The 21,299-nt window shown below is 32.6% G+C and overlaps 1 protein-coding gene across 1 annotated transcript in view; it reads left to right on the top strand.

Annotated features, from left to right (window-relative positions):
- The window catches only part of HFM1 (helicase for meiosis 1), a 91,949-nt gene that overhangs the window by 29,140 nt on the left and 41,510 nt on the right, over positions 1-21,299 (top strand). Inside the window, exons 13-22 of the mRNA XM_028513628.2 lie at positions 3,860-3,903; positions 4,008-4,109; positions 4,497-4,642; positions 5,564-5,658; positions 7,121-7,254; positions 8,022-8,069; positions 10,860-10,940; positions 17,806-17,897; positions 19,290-19,396; positions 19,495-19,542. Coding sequence (XP_028369429.1) covers positions 3,860-3,903; positions 4,008-4,109; positions 4,497-4,642; positions 5,564-5,658; positions 7,121-7,254; positions 8,022-8,069; positions 10,860-10,940; positions 17,806-17,897; positions 19,290-19,396; positions 19,495-19,542 — 897 coding nt within the window. The remainder of the gene's footprint in view (positions 1-3,859; positions 3,904-4,007; positions 4,110-4,496; positions 4,643-5,563; positions 5,659-7,120; positions 7,255-8,021; positions 8,070-10,859; positions 10,941-17,805; positions 17,898-19,289; positions 19,397-19,494; positions 19,543-21,299) is intronic.

The following is a 21,299-nucleotide window of genomic DNA, read 5'->3' as shown; positions in this document are numbered from 1 at the left end:
TGGCCCCCACCTCTGGTCACTTTGTCAACCAAAGATATTTATCAAGCCTAGAAGACATCTCTGTACGTTTCTGACATTCTTTGTCCTTCTATTCATTAAAAAGATGGTTCTCTGACTATCTTGTCTAATACAGAATTACCTATGTAGCCATTTATTCATACTCTATATACTGTTTTCATAATTTACTTCCACGTGAAGGGTTTAATTTGATCCCCTTAGTTACTGCCACATGAAAAAAATCTTTAGGATTTGAAGCATGTAGAGTAGTGCTTTTATTACAAATATCAGTCAAGCATGATTAAGCATAAGATACAGTAAAGCACCAGAGAGAGTGAGAGAAACCAACAAATTGCTCACAGCCAAAAAGTAGATGGCATATGAGAGGCAGACAGAAAGGGAAAAAGTGAAATTAGTGCTACCTGCATAATAATACCATAGATTTCTTTCTATCCCCCTCTTTGTTTTATACTCCAAAGAATATTTATCAAATATCACAGCCAGTCTTTACTAGGAACAATAAACAGTTGAAGAGAATCTCATTTATATGTTCTGCTTTTGCTTCATTCCCTGAGAAAAGCATTAGTGAAATGGAATGGAACACCATTTTGAGTTGGGATCAAGTAGGAAGAGAGACTACTGCTTATGTCAGTTCCCATTTAACTAGTCACATTCTAGCAACTCCCACAAGGCTTCTTTTTGTCCATCAAGCCCCACATTTTATTACAAAGGTTTCCAAATCTGTCTAATGTGCCCCACATTTTTGGGCTCTGGCCTCTTTAGGGTTTTATTAAACATTTTTTATCTTGTATTGTGCATTTAAATAATAAAATATTTCTCTGTATTAAAATATGTGGTTAACTTCAGGAAGCTAATTGGTAGTTTATTCATTGTGAGAATGTCTCCTGAGCCTTTAGTTTTAGTCAGAATACTCTTTGGCTATTTGTGGTCACAGATCAAACATATTGGAAGAATGTATGCATCAATTAGGTCATTTTGCTGGTAAAAACCTTATCTGTAATGAAGTCATAATTGATAGTTTTTATACCAGCTACACTTGGTTTTATAACATTCTTGATTATCAATTTTCTCAATGTTTTTAACAAAAATAGAGGCTCAAAAACAAGTTTACCAGTTCATTATAAAACTAGTAATAGAGTAAAGGAAAAACTGTAATTTTTAGAAAAGTATAGGTATAAAGTAAATAGGCTATAAGTAGCTATGAGTTTGGAACCTTCTGTTTGTTGTGTGAGTTAAGCCAGTTGATCAAGTTGGGCTATGTGATGTTTAGTCAGAAACAGATGTAGCTGTTAAATGAGACTTATTTTCTTGCTCATAAATTAACTTTTAAATCAGTTTAAAAAACTTACAGAATTCTTGTGCGATGTTGGCATCATTCACAGAGATAACTATATGGCCCCCCAAGGTAAATATTTAATAAGTAATTAGCATTTTTTAGCTAAACCTATTTATGTGAGGAACTGAAATAGGTAACATATAAGTACCCTTAAAACTAATATCCATCCCTGGCTGGTGTGGCTCTGTGGATTGAGCACAGGCCTGTGAACCAAAGGGTGGCTGGTTCGATTCCCAGTCAGGGCACATGCCTGGATTGCTGACCAGGCCAGGTCCCCAGTGGGGAGCATGCAAGAAGAAACCATATACTGATGTTTCTCTCCCTCTCTCCCTTCCCCTCTGTCTAAAAATAAATAAATAAAATCTTTTAAAAACCACAAAACTAATATCCATTCCATCCTTTCCCTATTATCCTGTTCTCTGCTGCAGACAAATTAGTTAATTTTGTTCCAGATAATGTTTTTTTTCACACAGAAACATGAGTCATAATTCCTTTTCTCATTCTTACTCTTTCCTAGTTGTTTAAGGATAGTTTCTCTCTCCTTCAATTCCCTTCTTCCTTCACTCTTTGCCCTTTTTTCTTTATCCTAATTTTTTAATTCCTGTTTTTTTCAGGAATAAAATGCTGGTATTAGAAACAGCATGAAGTTAAAGACCCAGATTTGAATGGCAGTGCTGCCACTTTACTGGCCATGTACTACTGTAATACACTTTACTAGTGTATTGGGCATATCACTTCACTTCTCTCAGCTTCAGTTGCTTAATCAGGGTTGGATACATGGGAATCACCTGTCTATCTCACCACATTAATGTGAGAATCAGATAAGACAGTATATCTAAGACACCTAACAGTGTGTCACACATAGTTTGTACTTAATACTAACATGCCCTTTTCCTTCTCCTCTGTTTATTACATTATGAATCCTTTTAAAAAGTTGTGAATGTTATATTTAAAAATGCCTGCTAGTATCATATCTGCAACAAGGAAATAGAAAACCACAAATTTGGAAGTTCTTAGACATAATTAAGAACCAACCCTACCAACCTAAAAAGTCTTCAAAAGTACCCAGAATTCCTTTTCAAATTGTCAAGAAAATCTCTTCCTTTTCTAACTTAGTTTAAGTGCCATATCTCAGACCACAATAAACCACTATTTCATATTTCCATCTTTTTTATTTACTTACTAGTTTTACAGTAGAGGTTTAAAAGTTGTTATTCCTGTAAGTATTTTTCAGGCAGATTATAGGAGTAGGCTTATATTTTGACCCATGAACATAATCACCATTTATAATGTTTTCTCCTGTGGAAAGTGGGTGTTTCAAATTCCTTATTTAAAAGTGAACTTTCCTCTGGCTGTAATAGCTCAGTGGATTGAGTGCAGGCTGCGAACCAAAGTGTCGCAGGTTCGATTCCCAGTCAGGGTACATGCCTGGGTTGCAGGCCATGACCTCCAGCAACCACACATTGATGTTTCTCTCTCTCTCTCTTTCTCCCTCCATTCCCTCTCTAAAAATAAATAAATAAAATCTTTTAAAAAAAAAGTGAACTTTCACTGTTACAGCTGATAAATCAGGGACTTCTTTTTTTTTTTTTTAAGTTTGTATCATTTTACCTACCTCTCTGAATTTTCTCCCACTTCCCAGCCCCTGGAAACCACTTTTTTATTCTATTTGTATGAGTTCAACTTTCTTTTTCTTTTTGTAATTCCACATGTAAGTGATACCATGCAGTATTTGTGTCCTCTTTTTGACCAATTTCACTTAGCATAATGCCCTCCAGGTTCATCCATGTTGTTGCAAAAAGCAGAATTTCCTTCTTTTCTAAGGCTGAATAATATTCCATGTCATGTATATGTATCACATGTTCTTTATCCATTCATCTGTCAGTGGACACTTAGGGTTGTTTCCATACTCAGCTATTGTGAAATAATGCTGCAATGAATATAGGGGTACAGATACCTCTGAGATACTGATTGTGCATCATTTGGATATAACCCAGAAGTGGGATTGCTGGGTCTATTTGTAAGTTTTAGAGGAAACTCCATGCTGTATTACATACTGGTTGTACCAGTTTATATTCCCACCAACAATGCACAGGGCTCCCTTTTCTCCACATCTTCGCCAGCACTTATTATCTTACCTATTTGATAATAGCCACTCTAACAGGTATGAGGTGTAATCTAATTATGGTTTTGGTTTGCATTTCCCTGATGATTAGTGATGTTGAGCACCTTTTCATGTATTTTGGCCATTTGTTTGTCTTTTTTTTAAATTTCTATTCAGGTCCTTTGCCCATTTTTAAATTAGGTTATTTTATTTTTTTTGCTAAGTTGGAAAATTAGGGACTTTTGAGTATGAAGATTAGATTTTTCTCTACTTCTTAAAGATGGTTTTCAAATAAAGATAGTATGAAAATATTTTTATATCTTTAAGATTCAAAATAATAAGCTAAGAGGTTTTTGATATTCATGGGAATAACTCAATAATTTTATGGTATTTTTAAATAGGTTACAGAAGTATACGTATTCCTTAAGAGATTCAAAACTGAGAGGTAGGTTTAGAGGTAACTGTTGAATAGTATTTCAGCTATAGTTAAAAAGTGTCAATTGCTGATGAAATATTAACAGTATATAACATGACATATTTCCATTGTAGATTTCTTAATACATGGCGTTGCTTATCATCATGCTGGTATGGAGCTGTCAGATAGAAAAGTAGTTGAAGGAGCTTTTACTGTTGGAGATCTACCAGCTCTTTGTAAGTAAAATATATTTTTGTGGGTATTATAAGATATTTTGGAAAATTATTTTCAAGGGAATAAAAGAAAACACTCAAGCATTGACTTGTTTATGCTTTTTCAAGTCCAATGTTATATAAGTGTTCCTGCATATACATGCTATAGTAAACTTGTTGCCATTTTAGTTCTTTATCATGTTATCGAGCATAGTGCAACTTAAACAAAAAATAAGAATTTAATAATTTCAAAAGATGCATAATTTTATATTGTAATGTTTTCTTCATTTTAAATAAATTCCCTATACAAGATTCTATTTTGTTTATAAAAATATATCTTTTATAAGAAAATGTCTACCTGAAGCATTAAAATTATATGTCTTCAAAGTAACATTCCTTAATCTGATGCAGTTACTACCAGTACTTTAGCTATGGGAGTAAATTTGCCTGCTCACTTAGTAATTATAAAATCTACAATGCATTATGCTGGAGGGATGTTTGAAGAGTACAGTGAAACAGATGTTCTACAAATGATTGGGAGAGCTGGCCGACCTCAAGTAAGTCACAGTATTTTACTTTTTGTAACATTTTAAAGACAAAGTAAAAAGCAAAAATCTTTTGTGTGTGTATTTTTTGTTAAACAAAAGATTAAGTTTTCATGTTTGGATTAGGTTTAAAAATAAATGTCACTGAGAAAATCTGCTTTAATGAAAGAATAGGAGTAAAACAAGTCTCACCAAAAAAGACACTCCCTCCAGTCAGTGGTTGGTTGCTGAATGTTTGGGTTTATGAATATGTATACTGTTAAAGGTTTTCTTGGTTTTGAGGGGGTTTTTTTTGTTTTGTTTTGTTTTTTTATTCTGACTGGAGATACTTTGGCATTTTTGTGTGGGACAGTTTTTCATTGTGTAGGACTGTCATGCACTGCAGAATATGTAGCATCCCTGGATCCTAGCACAAAATGCCATTAGTGGCCCCCAGGTATTGTGACAATAAAAAGTCAACTCATACACATAACAAAACATCCTACTCTGACAAATACTTGAGTAAAGAAGTCATTCATATAGGTTCTAAGGAAACATTTAGGAAGAATATCTTTTCTAAGAATGTCAAAATATTGTTTTAAACAAATCTATAATTTTTGTAGGATAAAGTAGGTTATATGTAAACTACATCAAATATTATAACTTCTATACAGTTACCCAAGATTGTTTTGATTTCACCACTGCCAAAAGTATGTTACAGTGAAACCAAAGTGGTGTTTTTACATCTATACTCTTGGAAGATTTTTAAATTAAATTTTCAATTAACATTCAAATTCAGAAGCATTTTTAAGGCCTTTTTGACCTGTTATTTAAGACAGGGGACTGTTTAATATAAAATCAAAGTCTTGAGCATTGAAGAGGACTGGTATCAGCATGTGCTCATGTTTACTAAATTTCTCTCTTTGTGTGTATGTGTATCTTTTCCCCCCCCAGTTTGACACTACAGCTACTGCAGTTATTATGACTCGGTTAAGTACAAAAGAGAAGTATATTCAGATGTTAGCTTGTAGTGACACTGTAGAAAGCAGGTAATACCAAAAATGTTCCAAAAAACATATTGTTAATGTAGCCTATGATATGTATTAAAAGGAAATTTGGTAGGGGCTTTTCTAAGGCTATGTGTTTAAAACTTGTCTGTAATCTTAATTAGAAAGTTTGTGTCTTTTTAGAAATTTAGAAATTTCTTTTAGAAAGAAATTTAATAGTTAAAAAACAATATGATATTTTTATTCAGCATTGTTTCTTAGCATGCAGTAGCATGTGTCCTTGTTATAAAAGTACAAATTAGTCATAAGAAGAGGAATATAATTTTCACAGCTCTTTATATCTTAACATTTTGTTTAATATATAGAGACAGGCAAGCTGAGACCTTTTAGTTAAGTATTTGATTGTAATAGTCTTGGAGGAAATAGGATATAATTAATTCCCTATCGCTCCACCTTTTTAAAAAGATTTTTATTTATTTTTTAAATTTATTTTTAATTATAGTTGCTATACAATATACCATATTATATTAGTTTCAGGTGTACAACAGTAATTTAGCATTTATGTGCCTTACCAAGTGATTACCACAGTAAGTCTAGTAATCATCTATCACTGTACATAGTTATTACCATGTTATTGACTCCATTCCCTATGCTATACATTATATCCCTATGACTTATTGTATTACTGGAAATTTGTACTTCTTAATTCCCTTCCCCCTTTCTGTCCAACCCCCCACCTCCACCCAGCTGGCAACCATTAATTTGTTCTCTGTATCTGTGAGTTTCTTTTTGTTTCATTTTGTTTGTCTTATCTTTTGATTCTACATATAAGTGAAATAGTAAAATATTTGTTTTTCTCCGTTTGACTTACGTCACTTAGTGTACTGCTCTCTAGATCCATCTATGTTGTTGCAAACAGCAAGGTTTCATTCTATATGGCTGAGTAGTATTCCATTCTATATGTGTTGTACCACATTTTCTTTATCCATTTAATCTATGGACGGACACCTAGGTTGCTTCCATATCTTGGCTATTATAAACATAGAGGTGCACATATATTTTCAAATTAGAGATTTTGTTTACTTCAGATAAATACCCAGAAGTGGAATTTGTGGATCATATGGTAGTGAGGAGTTTTCACATTGTTTTCCATAGTGGCTGCACTAATTTACAATTCCACGAATAGTGTACAAGTGTTCCCTTTTCTCCATATCCCTGTCAACATTTGTTATTTGTTGTCATTCCCCACTTCTTTTTAAAGCAATAATGTTTTCTAGACTCATAGAATGGAGAGAGATCTGTATTATTTTTAAAAGTTGAACTGACATAATGGTTTTCTCTTATATTTTTGAAAATTAGTTTACCTTAATGAATTATTAAAGTAGCAATGAGTATATTATTCAATTATATTATTGAATTATTTTAAATATCATTGAAGTTTAAAACAGTAAGACCTATTGCATTAAAATACCTATTACTAATGCAAAGATTTTTTTCCCATTAGTTTGCACAGACATCTTATTGAGCATTTAAATGCAGAAATAGTATTGCATACCATCACAGATGTAAATATTGCTTTGGAATGGATACGATCAACTTTGCTTTATATCAGAGCCCTGAAAAATCCATCTCATTATGGTTTGTTATTTTATTTAGAAAAGTCATAATTTTTTAAAGCCAGTTGGAACTAAACTTACTTTTATAGGTCACAAAATAGATTATAGAAACTGATAGATAACAGAAACAAAAGCAACAATAATCATAAATACATTTAGAGGCAAGAATAGACAAAAGTGAGACATCTTAATTATTTCACATCTAGTCTGTGAAATCAGCACCACTAAAAATAGGTGTTTTGGGAAAAAATTAACTCAAATTAAAAATAACAAAAATGCCTAAAGTTATTTAAAATAATTTTTAAAAATTCTTGAATTTTATTTGAACTGGTGTTGAAATCAAAGTATATAGTACTACTGTTTCTGCTGGAATTTTCATTCTGCTTCTAAAACTAACACATACCTAGTTTTGTTGCTTCTAGAGGGTTCTTTCATGTGGTACAGATTATAAAATAAACATAATTGAGATTGCTATATATCAAATTAAAACTCGACTTGTTGCAATACCATTCTAATGGACACAGGTTCAAAATATTCAGATTTCTAAGGAAAAATAGTATATAGAGTATTCCTGGTATCTGTTATACAATTAAATAAGGAAAGGATAAGCCATTTGGTATTGGAAAAATTTCAACACAGTGGTTATTTTCTGTAGATGTTTAAGCCTTGCTTTAACCCATAAACTATTTTTTATTTAATATTTAGTTAGACTAACTAGAGTATAAACTGAGCCTATAAAGATGAATTCAGTTCTATTTTATTTTTCATAAATTTTTATAACTTATACAGGTTTTGCATCTGGTTTGAACAAAGATGGAATTGAAGCAAAATTACAAGGTTAGATGTACTTCTTAAAAAAACTATATTCTATTCATTTTAATGAAAAAGGTCAGGTATTATGAAAGTGAGAATGCTCTTTGTAAATTATTTTTACTATTTTTTTCTCATGAATTATTTTTTTAAAGTAACCTGTTGTTCAAAGAAAAAAATACATGAACTACTTTTTTTTCACACCAAAATAAAGCTTGGCGTATACACTTTTTTTCTGAATTAATCTATTTATTAATTCTATCAGAATATTTTCCTTTGTATAATATGTTAACCTTGTTTATTTGTTTTTATTTTAAAAATGACTCTGGTCTTTGAAAATATTACATATAGACACAACTCTTTATTTTTCTTTTCTAGTTTATTTTTTATTGAAATATAAGCCTAGCTTGGTTATGGGCTTCTTATCCTAATTTGTACTAATGATGTGCTCCTATTAAATACCAGCTTTATTTTTCAGTTTGTCACTCAGTATTTCATTAACTATCTTTTAAAATAACAAAAGATTGTTGAGAATTTATTAGTATTAAAAATGGCTACCTCTTCTTTGTATTGTGACTCTCTTCCAGTAAAAGAAAAAAATGCTAGATCTACTAAAACTATTTAGTCAATTTTAATTTATTCTCTACTTGGATACACACATATGGCAAATAAAAATGCAGAAATAAGGATGAAACAGTAAAATTGCATCGCTTTAAGCATAAGTATATTGTTGAAAGATGTGATAAGCAATAGCATAAATTTATAACACTGCTGTTGAGAAACACCTATAAAATAGTTGTATTATCCTCTCTTTAATGGCCAATTTTGTAATTGAGTTTTTAAAGCATATATTGATCATTGTGATAAAATACACACAAGAAACCAGACTGTCCCAAGAGATATCTTGCTATGTTCTGATAACTATAATGATTTAACTTTTGTTAAATTGGCAGAATCACAATTTATATTTGCCTTATCACTAGTCATTATAGGGTAGCTAAGTTTTGCCTCTAAATAATAGACCAATTTATTATATAGTTGAACTGAATATAATATTTTAGTGTCCTTGGAGGCCTGCCTTAAATCTCTTAGAAAGGATCCTTAGTGTAGAACATGCTTCCTTGCTCAATATCCTCCAGTAGCTCCCCATCACTTTTAGAATAAAATCCAAACTTTCACCAGAGCCCACAAAGTCCTAGTTGGTATCTCCCTGCATATTTCATTGACTTCATCTTTTGTCACTTTCCTCTTTTTTATTCTATTCTCTTTCCCAGTCCAGTTGGCTCTCTTGGCTGTTATAGTCATGTATATATAGCCATGTCTTATATACATGAAGCTTGTTTCCGCTTCAGGCTTTTGTACTATCCGTTCCTTATTCTTGGAATTCTTCTCACAAATTTTACATGGCCTGCACCTTCATTTCATTCAGGTCTTTGTTCAAATATCAGCTTCTCACAGAGGCTCTCCTGGACTACTTTATTTAAACCAACCTTTACAGAGAGGAAGGCAAAATGATTTCTATATTGGTAATGGTATTTTCATGTTTCTTGGGAAAGCTGATGTATTTATGTATGTTGAAATTTAGGATGACTGTATCATTTATATCAGAAATTACATAGCTTTATGTCAGAAATACACATAAACTTTAGTTAAAAACTAAAAAACCATCATTCTCTAGGTCCTTTCTCAGCTTTATTTTCCTTCATAGTACTTTTCAGTACCTGAAACTATATTATTTATATTTATGTATTGATTGCTTTATTCAATAGAAAGCTCTGAAGGAAACTTGTCTCTTACTACTATAAACCTAAAGCGTAGAATAATGCTCATCATATAATAGACATTCTTCTTTGGCTGATTAATTTACCGAATGTTAAGTTAATAGTGGGTAATAAAAAATTAGCAAAAACTTCAAAAGCCCTACTTAACAAAACAATTAAAACTATCAAGCTGCCTAAGCAATGTTCTTAAACCAAAGTATTTCCTAAAGGACCTTGCCTTCTCCAGGCTATGTTTTTGTGAGTTGCTACTCTACTTCAGTTTGAACAGGTTGTGGTAATCCCACCCTGCTGTGAACTGTTTCCATAGCATGGGACAGAGAGAGCACTCAAACCAGCAGGCTACACTAATTGCTCTGATCCCCGTCAGTCAGAGAGTGACTTGCATTGCTTCCTTTTCAGAGGTTCCTTCCAAGCAGTAAATAGTGGCATTTCCAGATGTGCTGCTGTAAGAACCAAAAGCATCAGCTAAAATAGTCATAAGTGGTTGCTTCAAAAGAGTGGCAAACCCAGAAAAGGGGAAAGACTGGTGTTTTTTAGAACAATTCTTTTAGAACTATTTGACTCTATACTTTGTGTGTATATATCTTTGATAAAAGTGAAAAAAAAAGGAAATCACTCTTATTGAAAGTCATATAACAAAGTGGTTACTTAGACCTAGAGAAAGTTACTTAGCCTCTAGTGTTTAGTTTCCTGACTTGTACATGAAGTAATATTAATACTGCCTATCTTATTGTGTTATTTTGAGGATTAAATGAGGTAATAAAATATTATTTTAAAAGCTTGAAGTTATAAATGCTATTTTATTGCTTACTGAGTGTTGTTTTTATTATTTGTATTATTGTTACTGTTAGAAAATATTTTTAGCATATCACTCAGCTTTTATTTAAATGAGCTTTTTTCTTACTGCTTAAATAGGAATTACAGTTCTTTCCACTAAAGTACAGAAACATAACTTTAGCATATTTAAAAATAAATTCTATTTTGTGCTGCTTTCTTATTTTACTAAAATAAAAATGTGTTTTCTACAATTGGACAGAATTATGTCTAAAGAATCTGAACGATTTATCATCTCTGGACTTGATAACAATGGATGAAGGTGTTAATTTCAAACCAACTGGTAATTTTTCCATCATTACTACTAAATTTAACAATTGTTTAACTTAATACTAAATAAGAAATTTTGTTGTATTAAATTTAGATGATGGTAAAGTTAAATTGTGATCTCATTCTCAACAGGGAATCATCATTAACATGATAAACTTATATAAGAATCCTATTTATAAAATTATAGAGCTTCTTTTTAAAATACAATATATTTATTTATTTTATTTACCAATTTTTATTATTTTTATTTTTAATTGTTGTTCAAGTACAGTTGTCTCCATTCCCCCCCACAGAATACTGCCCCCCCATCCATCCCCACCTCCCACCCTCAATACTACCCTCCCCTTTGGCTTTGTCCATGTATCCTTTATACATGTTCCTTGATGACCCTTCCCCTTTTCCCCCCTTTATCCCTCTCCCCTCACCTCTGGTTGCAGTCAATTTGTTCTTTATTTACATGTATCTGGTTATATTTTGCTTGCTTATTTATTTTGTTGATTAGGTTCCACTTATAGGTGAGATCATATGGTGTTTGTCTTTCACCACCTGGCTTATTTCACTTAGTACAATGCTCTCCAGATCCATCCATGCTGTTGCAAAGGATAGAAGCTCCTTCTTTCTTTCTTCTGCGTAGTATTCTATTGTGTTTTTGATCCATTCATTTACTAATGGGCACTTAGGTTGCTTCCCATACTTGGCTATTGTAAATAATGCTGCTATGAGCATTGCGGTGTGTGGGTTCTTTTGAACTGGTGTTTCAGGATTCTTAGGGTATAATCCCAGCAGTGGAATTGCCGGGTTAAAAGGCATTTCCATTTTCAGTTTTCTGAAGAAATTCCAAACTGTTTTCCACAGTTGCTGCATCAATCTGCATTCCCACCAACAATGTAGTAGGGTTCCCTTTTCTCTGCCACCTTGCCAGCACTTATTGTTTGTTGATTTGTTTATGGTGGCCATTCTGATCAGTGTGAAGTGGTATCTCATTGTGGTTTTAATTTGCATCTCTCTGATGGTTGCCTCTAGGCCCTCTGTATATCCTCCTTGGAGAAGTGTCTGTTCAGGTTGTTTGCCCATTTTTTAATTGGGTTGTTTGTCTTCCTGGAATGGAATCATGTGAGTTCTTTATATATTTTGGAGATCAAGCCCTTGTCTGAAATATCATTGGCAAATATATTTTCCCATAAAGTAGGTTCCCTTTTCACTTTGCTGATGTTTTCTTTAGCCATGCAGAAGCTTTTTATTTTGATGAAGTCCCATTTGTTTATTTTTTCCTTTATGTCCCTTGCTCTAGAGGACATATCAACTCAAAAATGCTCAAATTCATGGAGTTTGAAAGCATGCTGTTAAACAATGAATGGGTTAATAATGAGATGAAGGAAGAAATTAAAAAGTTCCTGGAAACAAATGAAAATGAACACACAACAGTCCAAAACTTATGGGACACAGCAAAAGCAGTCCTGAGAAGGAATTTCATAGCAATACAGGCCTACCTAAAAAATATAGAAACATTTTAGATAAACAGCCTAATCCTACATCTACAAGAGCTGGAAGAACAACAAAAAAGCCCAGGGTGAGTAGAAGGAAGGAAATAACCAACATCAGAGTAGAATTAAACAATGTAGAATCTAAAAGAACAGTTCAAGGATCAATAAATCTAGGAGCTGGTTCTCTGAAAAGATAAACAAAATCAACAAACCCTTAAGCAGACTCATCAAGATAAAAAAGAGAGGACCCAAATAAACACAGAAATGAAAGAGCAGAGATTACAACTGACACCACAGAAATACAAAGGATTGTAAGAAATTACTACAAACAACTATATGACAAGAAATTTGAAAACCTGGGTGAAATGGACAAATTTCTAGAAAACTATAATCTTCCAAAACTGGATGAAGAAGAAACAGAAAGCCTGAACAGACTAATAACAGCTGGTGAAATTGAAGCAGAAATCAAAAAACTCCCAGCACACAACAGTCTTGGACTGAATGGTTTCACAGGAGAATTTTACAAAACATTTAAGGAAGAGCTAACCCCTGTCCTTCACAGACTATTCCCAAAAAAATCCAAGAAGAGGGAAGACTCTCAAACTCTTTTTATGAAGCCAGCATCATCCTTATCTCAAAACCAGATAGACTCAACATTCTAATAATATTTTAGTTTTCTTAACTAAAGGCCAATATTGCTAATGAAAGCTGATGAACATAGACACTAAAATCCTCAACAAAATATTGGCAAACCAGACCCAGGAATACATTAAAAGGATCATACACCATAATCAAGTGGGATTCATCCCAGATATGCAAGGATGGTACAATATTCACAAATCAATAAATGTAATACATCACATAAAAGGAAAGACAAAAGTCACATGATCATATCAATAGATGTATAAAAAGCACTTGATAAGGTACAGCACCCATTTATGATAAAAAACACTCAGCAAAGTGGGAGTAGAGGGAGCATAGCTTAATGTAGTAAAGGCCATATATGAGAGACCTACAACCAACATCATACTCAATAGGCAAAACTAGAGCTTCTTTTTGACAGGCATAGACTTTGTCTTCACTGATTCTGGTGACTTTTAGCAGATGAGTAAAATGCTCAAATCTTTGGGTTGTTTCAAACCTGTAATAATTTGTAGGTATCCTTTCACCAGTTCTAAATTATTCAAACATTGATTATCTGGATGGTTACTTATGCTCCCTCTTTTATTCTACTTAGAGTATAATAGAAGAGAGAAACAATGTTTTAATAGTTTTTAGCACTCATGATTAGAAGTTTTTTGGAGTATAATATTGACTTCATTATTCTAGAAATTTAACATAAAATACAAATATAGCTGAACATAGCTGAATTCTCAGAGGAATACAATTCTGTATAGATGCCTTTTTACCCAATCCTCCTCTGGGCCTAGGTTGGCCATGTATTTTTGCCTTGAAAGTATCTATTATGCAATGCTGATTCTTTGGACATTTTGTCCTTTGTGTTTATACTCAGCAGTCTCTTATTACACCCTACATACCCTACATGATCCAGCTACTTTAAAAAAAACCCACAACATGTTTTGTTTTAACTATGTATGTGTAGTTTTATGAGGAATTTAACATACCTTTTTAACCATGTTGGTATTTTTATTAGGATTATTATTTAGGTTAGTGTTCTTTTTAGAAGAAGGTTCTATGGATTTTTAGTTTTTTGCTTCAATAATTTTTTTCATAAGCCCTGTTATATTTAGTGTGCAGTTTTACAGAATTCAAGAATTTATAGGAATACACATACCATATATTTACAGGAAATAAATATGTATGTAAAATACAAGAACAGTATATATTTGTTTTAGGCTAAGAATTTTTATTAGGTTTGAGTTGCAGTATTCTTATTATCAATCAGTTTGTTATATTTTCTAATTTCCAGTGTGATTTCTTTTTTTATCTATGGATTTTTTTTGCAACTGTAATTCTTAATTTTGTATGTATGATGATTTTTTAAGTTATCTTTTCTAGCTTTTTGTTTTTCTTATTGTTCTTATTATTTGATATAGTTGCTTTGTGATCAGATAACATTTTCTGTAGGATTGCAGTCTTTTGAAATTTGTTGAGATTTGGTTTATGGTCCACTTTGTGATCAGTTTTTATAAATATTTTGTGTGTGTTTATCCCTTTGGTTTTAAGCCCTCTTCTAGATAAATATCTTATTAGTTCTTTGATGATTTATAAAAGATACTTTCTGCATTTCATTTAGCTATTTTAGTTGCATTTCAGCAGGAGGGTTGATTCATAATTACTTAGCCTGCCATTAATGTAGATGGAAGTCCTTACATAGTATTTCTAATTAACTCTTTTTTATGATTTCTTATCCCTATATATTACTAATAATTTCTTTTATCTTTCAGTATTTACTTTTTGTATTTAAATTCTTAGCCTCTGTGTTTTAATTCTGCTTCATATAGTTTTTGCTTTTTAAATTTGTCATATGTACAAAAAAAGTAGATAAAATTTTTTGTATGTTTATGTTCTTGTTGAGATTTTTAGTTATTCTGCCTGGTAATGTGTACAAGAGAAGGGCTCAAAAGGCCAGGTGTTATTAGTTTGTGTGAATTTAAGAAGGACTAATATTCTGTAAATGGTATGTAACTGTAAGAGGCTTGAAAAGTTAATAAACTGTGTTGCAGATGGAACCTCTGTAGGAGGGAGGGACAGAAGGAAGGAAAGAAAGAGGAATTTGCAGTGCTAAATGCATTTGGCAAAGCTGGTAGGGAATCTTTAAGTTAAAATTGCCCATCAGAGGAGTCCTTTATCTTACAGACCTAGCCTAATGTTCCTTCCATGCTCAGTCCTTGGTTTGGTGTGTCTTTGAGAAGTGCGATCTTGATGTGAACATGGTGATGCATTCAGAACATAGTAGCTATGGCCATCAGTCAGAGATACTTCTTGTAGTAGTAGATGTGAGAAGTGCATTCTCATGGCCTCTACCTTCACCCCAACCCCCAACTAGATAACTTTTACTTTGAAATATCCTGAATTTGCTACTATAAGTATATTCATCATTCAATAGCTATATTGATAAGTTGCCTCATTATTTCTTCCCTTCATTTGCATATCTTTTAAAATTCTTTTCATTCCTTCTCTCTTGACTAAAAAGCAGCAAGTATCAAGTTCTTTACCAAAACCTTTCATTTTGTCTAGCAGGGAGATAGCTTATATTAATCTATAAACACTTAAGATAAGAATAACATCTTTAAATATACCCTAAAGTTTAATGTATTAGTTCCCTTGATAACCACATTCTTGATATCTCACACACCGCACTCAGAAGCTCCATTTTATGAACCACTGAATTACTCACATTTTGGCTGAATGTATTCACCAGCCTTCTAATTGAGAAAGTGGCTTTTAAGCTAGCCTTGCTAGTTCTTTATTTCTGATTCTTAGTTCTGTCTTCTGTACCATGGAATTATCTAAGTTTGATAGACTGTCAAATTCTTTCCTTCAGCAAAACCTGTAGTACATACATAAATGTTAGCCCTTTCCTTCAGAAGCAAGCAGTATGCCATTTTCTTCTTCCCACCCATTTTCTGCTTCACAAGACCTGAAATTCTTTCTAATGTTTTTGACAACTTGTAATTGAAACCAGTAACCTGTTAAATGAATTTCATTTACTTACCCCCACTTTACTCATACCCCTACCCAACCCAATGTTCTGTTTCTAAAACAATTTGTATTCCAATTCCAATTTACTTAAAATATTGCTAAAGAATTTTAAGTCATTCTCTTATTTTACAAATCAAATCCAAAATGTAAACTCCTTTAATAGCATTTCAAGGCTCTTTCAGGGCCTCTGTAGTCTATCATTCATCATGTTTTGTTAATAGAAGTAGGCAACACTGAATGTTAGACACTGTACTAAATACTTTAGATGTGTTATTGCATTTAATCTTTACAATAAACATATGAGATATGTGTTTCTGTTATTCTCACCTTACATTAAGAAGCTGGTAAAGTAACCTGCATATGGTCAAGCCTATGTTTATCAAGCCATATCTCTCATAATGATAGTCTTTTTAACTTTTATTCTTTTGATAAGCAAGTCTTGATTTTTCCTGAGGTCATAGTGGTTTTATTTTCTTTCTACCAAGACATATCAGTTACTTTTAAATCCTCCTCAAGACCCATTACTAGGCCATCCCACACTGACCATTCTCTTAGGTTTAATTTCCTCTGTATTTAAGTTGGTATATGTAAAAATATTATCATTAACTGGACTTTGTTCTATAGTCCAGTTATTTTGCATCTGGTTATCTCCCTAGCCAACCTATAAGTTCAAAGACTCTGTCTTCTAGATTTTCTGATGTGTCTTTTGTCCCTGATGTCATTGTGAGCACAGAATAGATGTTAAAGAAAAGCTTGTTAATCCCAATTAAAAAGTGGGCAAAAAACTTGAAAAAAGACACTTCTCCAAGGAGGACATACCTTGGCCCAGAGACATATGAAAAGATGCTCAGCATAACTAGCCATCAGAGAAATGCAAATTAAAACCACAATGAGATATCACTTCACACTGGTGAGAACAGTCATCATAAAAAAATCAATAAACAAGTGTTGGAAAGGGTGTGGAGAAAAGGGAACCCTAGTGCACAGTTGGTGGGAACACAGACTAGTTCAGCCACTATAGAAAACAATATGGAATTTTCTCAGAAAACTAAAAATGGAACTGCCTTTTGACCCAGCAGTTCCGCTGCTGGAACTATACCCTAAAAATCCTGAAACACCAATCCAAAAGAATCTATGCACCCCAATGTTCATAGCAGCACAATTTATAATAGCCAAGTGCTGGAAGCAACCTAAGTGCCCATCACTAAATGAATGGATCAAAAAACTGGTACATTTACAAAATGGAATACTACACAGCAGAAAGAAGGAGCTCCTTCCCTTTGTGACAGCATGGATGGAACTGGAGACCATTATGCTAAATGAAATTAGCCAGGCAGTGAGGGACAAATACCATATAATCTCACCTTTAAGTGGAACCTAATCAACAAAACAAACAAGTATGCAAAATATAACCAGAGACATTGAGATTAAGAACAATCTGGCAGTAGCCAGAGGGGAGGTGGGAGGGGATAATAGGGTGCAGGAGGGAGGAAAGGTTTTCAGGAACAACTATAAAGGACACATGGACAAAACCAAGGGGAGATGGAAGCTGGGGAGGGGGGGAGGTGGGGATGGCTGGGGTGGGGAAAAGGGGGGGGTAAATGCAGACAACTGTACTTGAATAATAATAAAGTAATTTTTTTAAAAAAGAAAACTATGTTAAACTCATGAAGAAGCAAGTTGTTTCAGCGGATGAGATGAATGTTTATTTTCCATCTTTTCCCACAGAGACAGGAAGGTTGATGGCTTGGTATTATATTACATTTGAAACAGTGAAGAAATTTTGTACAATCAGCGGAAAAGAAACTTTATTGGATTTGGTAAATTAATCTTCACCAGAAAATAATTACATAATGATATAGTATAGAATAATATTGGGGAAACAACTAATTTGTATATCTCATGTAATTTAAGAATGAATGAGCAGAAAAGAAGGCATTTCTTATAGTGCTTATGTCTTCTTCCTCCTTATATACATCTGATCATGCAATATGCAATAGTATTACTCCTTAGAATATATTTTCAGTTGTATCTCTCTATGAGGTTATATAGATATGCAAAGTAGGACTGGCAACTACCTTTCAACTTACAAGAAAATGCCAATTACCTTGGTAGTGGCTACCAAGTATAATATGTTGAGAAATGATGTGGCACGATATATTAGGAAAGTGCCATGAGTGACGGACAATGAGGGACACATGTGCCACATACTTGCAATTCTTCCCTAAGCCTTTTGCAACAGAATAATAATAACAGAAATAGAATGGCATTGGTGACACACCAGAAAAAAATAACTGACTGTGAAGAAAATGAAAGTTAAAACAAAAACAGGTTATACTAAGATAATGAACGATGGTGGTAACTTTGCAGCTACAGCAGTGAATAGAACCATAGTCATGTTATTGGTACCTGGTAACTGTATTGGTGCTTTTTCCCTTTACTGGGGACATAACTGTGAGACAAGGTATTTATATTTATTCTTAAATTTAAGCCATTCATTTTTATTTAAAATATCTAAGTAGACTATTTTGGTAAGATTATTATACCAAAAATTGCACAAAATTGGTGAAAAGTAGGCTTTTTTACCTATTAAATTGTATTTAACTAAGAAGAAACCAAGAGTAGAAAAATCCCTAATGTTAACAGTAATGCATCTGATTCTGAGTTCAGTACACGTGTAAGAGAATTAGAATAGGTATTAGCTTCATTTTACAGAGAAATTAGAGCAGAGAGTGCTTTGCTCAAAGTCATCTGGCAGAACTGTAATATTTAAAGCACTCTTTCCCTTACAAAGTTAGCCTCAATAGAGATAATGATTTGCAAACCATAGAGAGGTGAATAATAACGTAATAGTATTAATAGTGATGGTATCAGGAGCTAGATTTACTGAGGGCTTACTATGTAGTAGATACTAGGATGAATATTTTAAATTTTATCTAGTTAATCTTTGCAGTCTTGGTTCCAGTGTCTAGCATAATGTCTGGCATATAACAAGTGTTTGTAAATATTTGTTAGTAAATGAATGAGTGAGTAAATGAATGAATCCTCAAAGAAGCAAAATGTATAAAGCAAATTTTTGACTCTAAATGTCAAATGATAAAATTGCGTTGTTCTAAGGAAACATGAAAAATAAATAAATGCAGAGGAAGTGAATGAGAGGAAAGGAGTAAAGAATGGACATAATTAAATGGACAAATGCTGAAATTTTATAGGTCACAATGATAGCCAGCTGCAAGGAATTTCTAGATGTACAATTAAGGATAAATGAAAAGAAAACTCTGAATAATTTGAACAAAAATCCAAGTCAAACAACTATCAGGTACAGAAATTAAATATATTTTAAATAATTTTAAAAGGTTTTATTTAGTTAAAGTAACTAATAATAATAAAAGTTTTCTCTTGTGGTTTTATTTACAGATTTCCTATGGAAGGAAGAATTAAAACAAGAGAAATGAAAGTAAATTGGTAAAGATAATTCAGTTTGTAATGTCTTAAAATACTGACTACCTATTCATGATTCATATTTACGAAGGTTTTTTAATAGTTTTAAAACTCATTCAAAATTTTTTCTTCATATAAAAAAATAACATAATTGTATAAAAGTGAGTCTGAATGTAGATGTGAAATTAATTTCTGAAAGTTCAGACTTTAATTCAAATAGATGATTTGTGAATTTTTTTAAACCAACAAACAATAAGAGAGTGTTCTGTTGAGTCAATGTAAATGGTAGAAAGAAGATATGTTTTTCATCAGGAGATTTCAAGTTAGCTTGAATGAGAACCATGCATATAAAAATAATTGACAGTCTGAAAACACATGTACTAAATATCTGTTGAATGATAGTGGCATTCTGAGAGACAAAAAATAGTAAAAGCAAAAGCATGGGTTATAGAATGCGTATATGACAGTGGGATGAATATTGGGCCACGAATGGGAAGTTTATATAAAGGCACAGTAATTGGAAGAGTAAACAGGTTACATTGTAACTTGTAGTGACTTTGACCAGGTTTGCAATCACAAACGCAACGATAAGTTGTGCCAAGTTCTCAGTGTTCTCAGTATCTAGATCTTAGTGTTAAACCTTTTGATTTAGATAATGCAATTTCAGGTAAAATGATTGTTTTATGTTTTCAATTAAACCAGTTAGCCAAAGAATTTTTTTCCCTCCCTAGATAGAGGAGGTCACTTCATCTCTGGGATACTTCCTGACATCTCATTGACTTTTATCTCCCAAGTGCCTTGATGTCTCAGAAACAAACTTCTTACTGTTGTATATAACTCATCAGGCCAACCTATAGGTTGGACAGCAGAAGTTAATGTTCTGCTTCTTAGCTATATTTCTCTAGAAATTCCAGCTCCTTAAAGATCATTATAAGCCTAATCATTTTGTTTTACAAGTGAAGTAAGTGATTCCAGAGGAGTTGCGACTTGCGCAACATTATGCTGCTATATTGGGGACTGAGCTAGAACTAGAACCTAGATCTATTGGATTCAATGTGTGTTTGTTTGTTTGTTTTTCTGATATGTTCTGTTGAATCAACTATTGAGTCAAATCAGTGTTTTCCCACATGCATTTTCTTGAGAACTCCCCTCCCCATTTGCAATTTTAATACTTTCATTTATTTTGCCTTAAATTGGGTCATACATCCTTCTGGATTTATACATGTCATAATTTTGTTTTCCATTATTATTTCCCACCTTTATGCATATATTTGGCTAGGGAGGGAGAATGTGTGTGGAGTCTTTGTTAATCCAGAATGTAGTCTTTTGGTGGGTGATGTTAGCTGATATTTACCACCTTTATGTCTCCCTCATATCCCTGTTACTTTGCTGGATTTCAGATGTTAATCCTTTTAACCTAACATTTTTAGCCTTGAAGTTCCTGCCCCTTAGTTTAAGGCTTTTTTTTTCATAACTTTAATTCCAGGTCTTTTGCCTTCAGCACTAGCTGGTTTTCTTTGACTTGTAGGATATATTTCCGAATCAGTGACTTCTTTTTTTATTCATTAGTTTCTTGTTTTATATTATATAAGTAAGGCATGGATTCATTTTTAAAAAATCAAAAGTAAAATTTATAGAGCAAAAACTAAGGTTACTCTTGATCCTCTGTATTTCTTCCCTGGAAATAATAATATCAGTAGTTTGATGTGAATTTTTTCTATTTATTTCCTTTTAGTTTATGTTAGTACATACAGGTATGCTAATAAACATATGTAATGTCT

The sequence above is a fragment of the Phyllostomus discolor genome, chromosome 5, assembly GCF_004126475.2.
Source record: "Phyllostomus discolor isolate MPI-MPIP mPhyDis1 chromosome 5, mPhyDis1.pri.v3, whole genome shotgun sequence".
In the NCBI taxonomy this organism is placed as follows: Eukaryota; Metazoa; Chordata; class Mammalia; order Chiroptera; family Phyllostomidae; genus Phyllostomus; species Phyllostomus discolor.
Note: the sequence above shows the minus strand (reverse complement) of the source record. Positions and strands in the feature narration are given on the sequence as shown.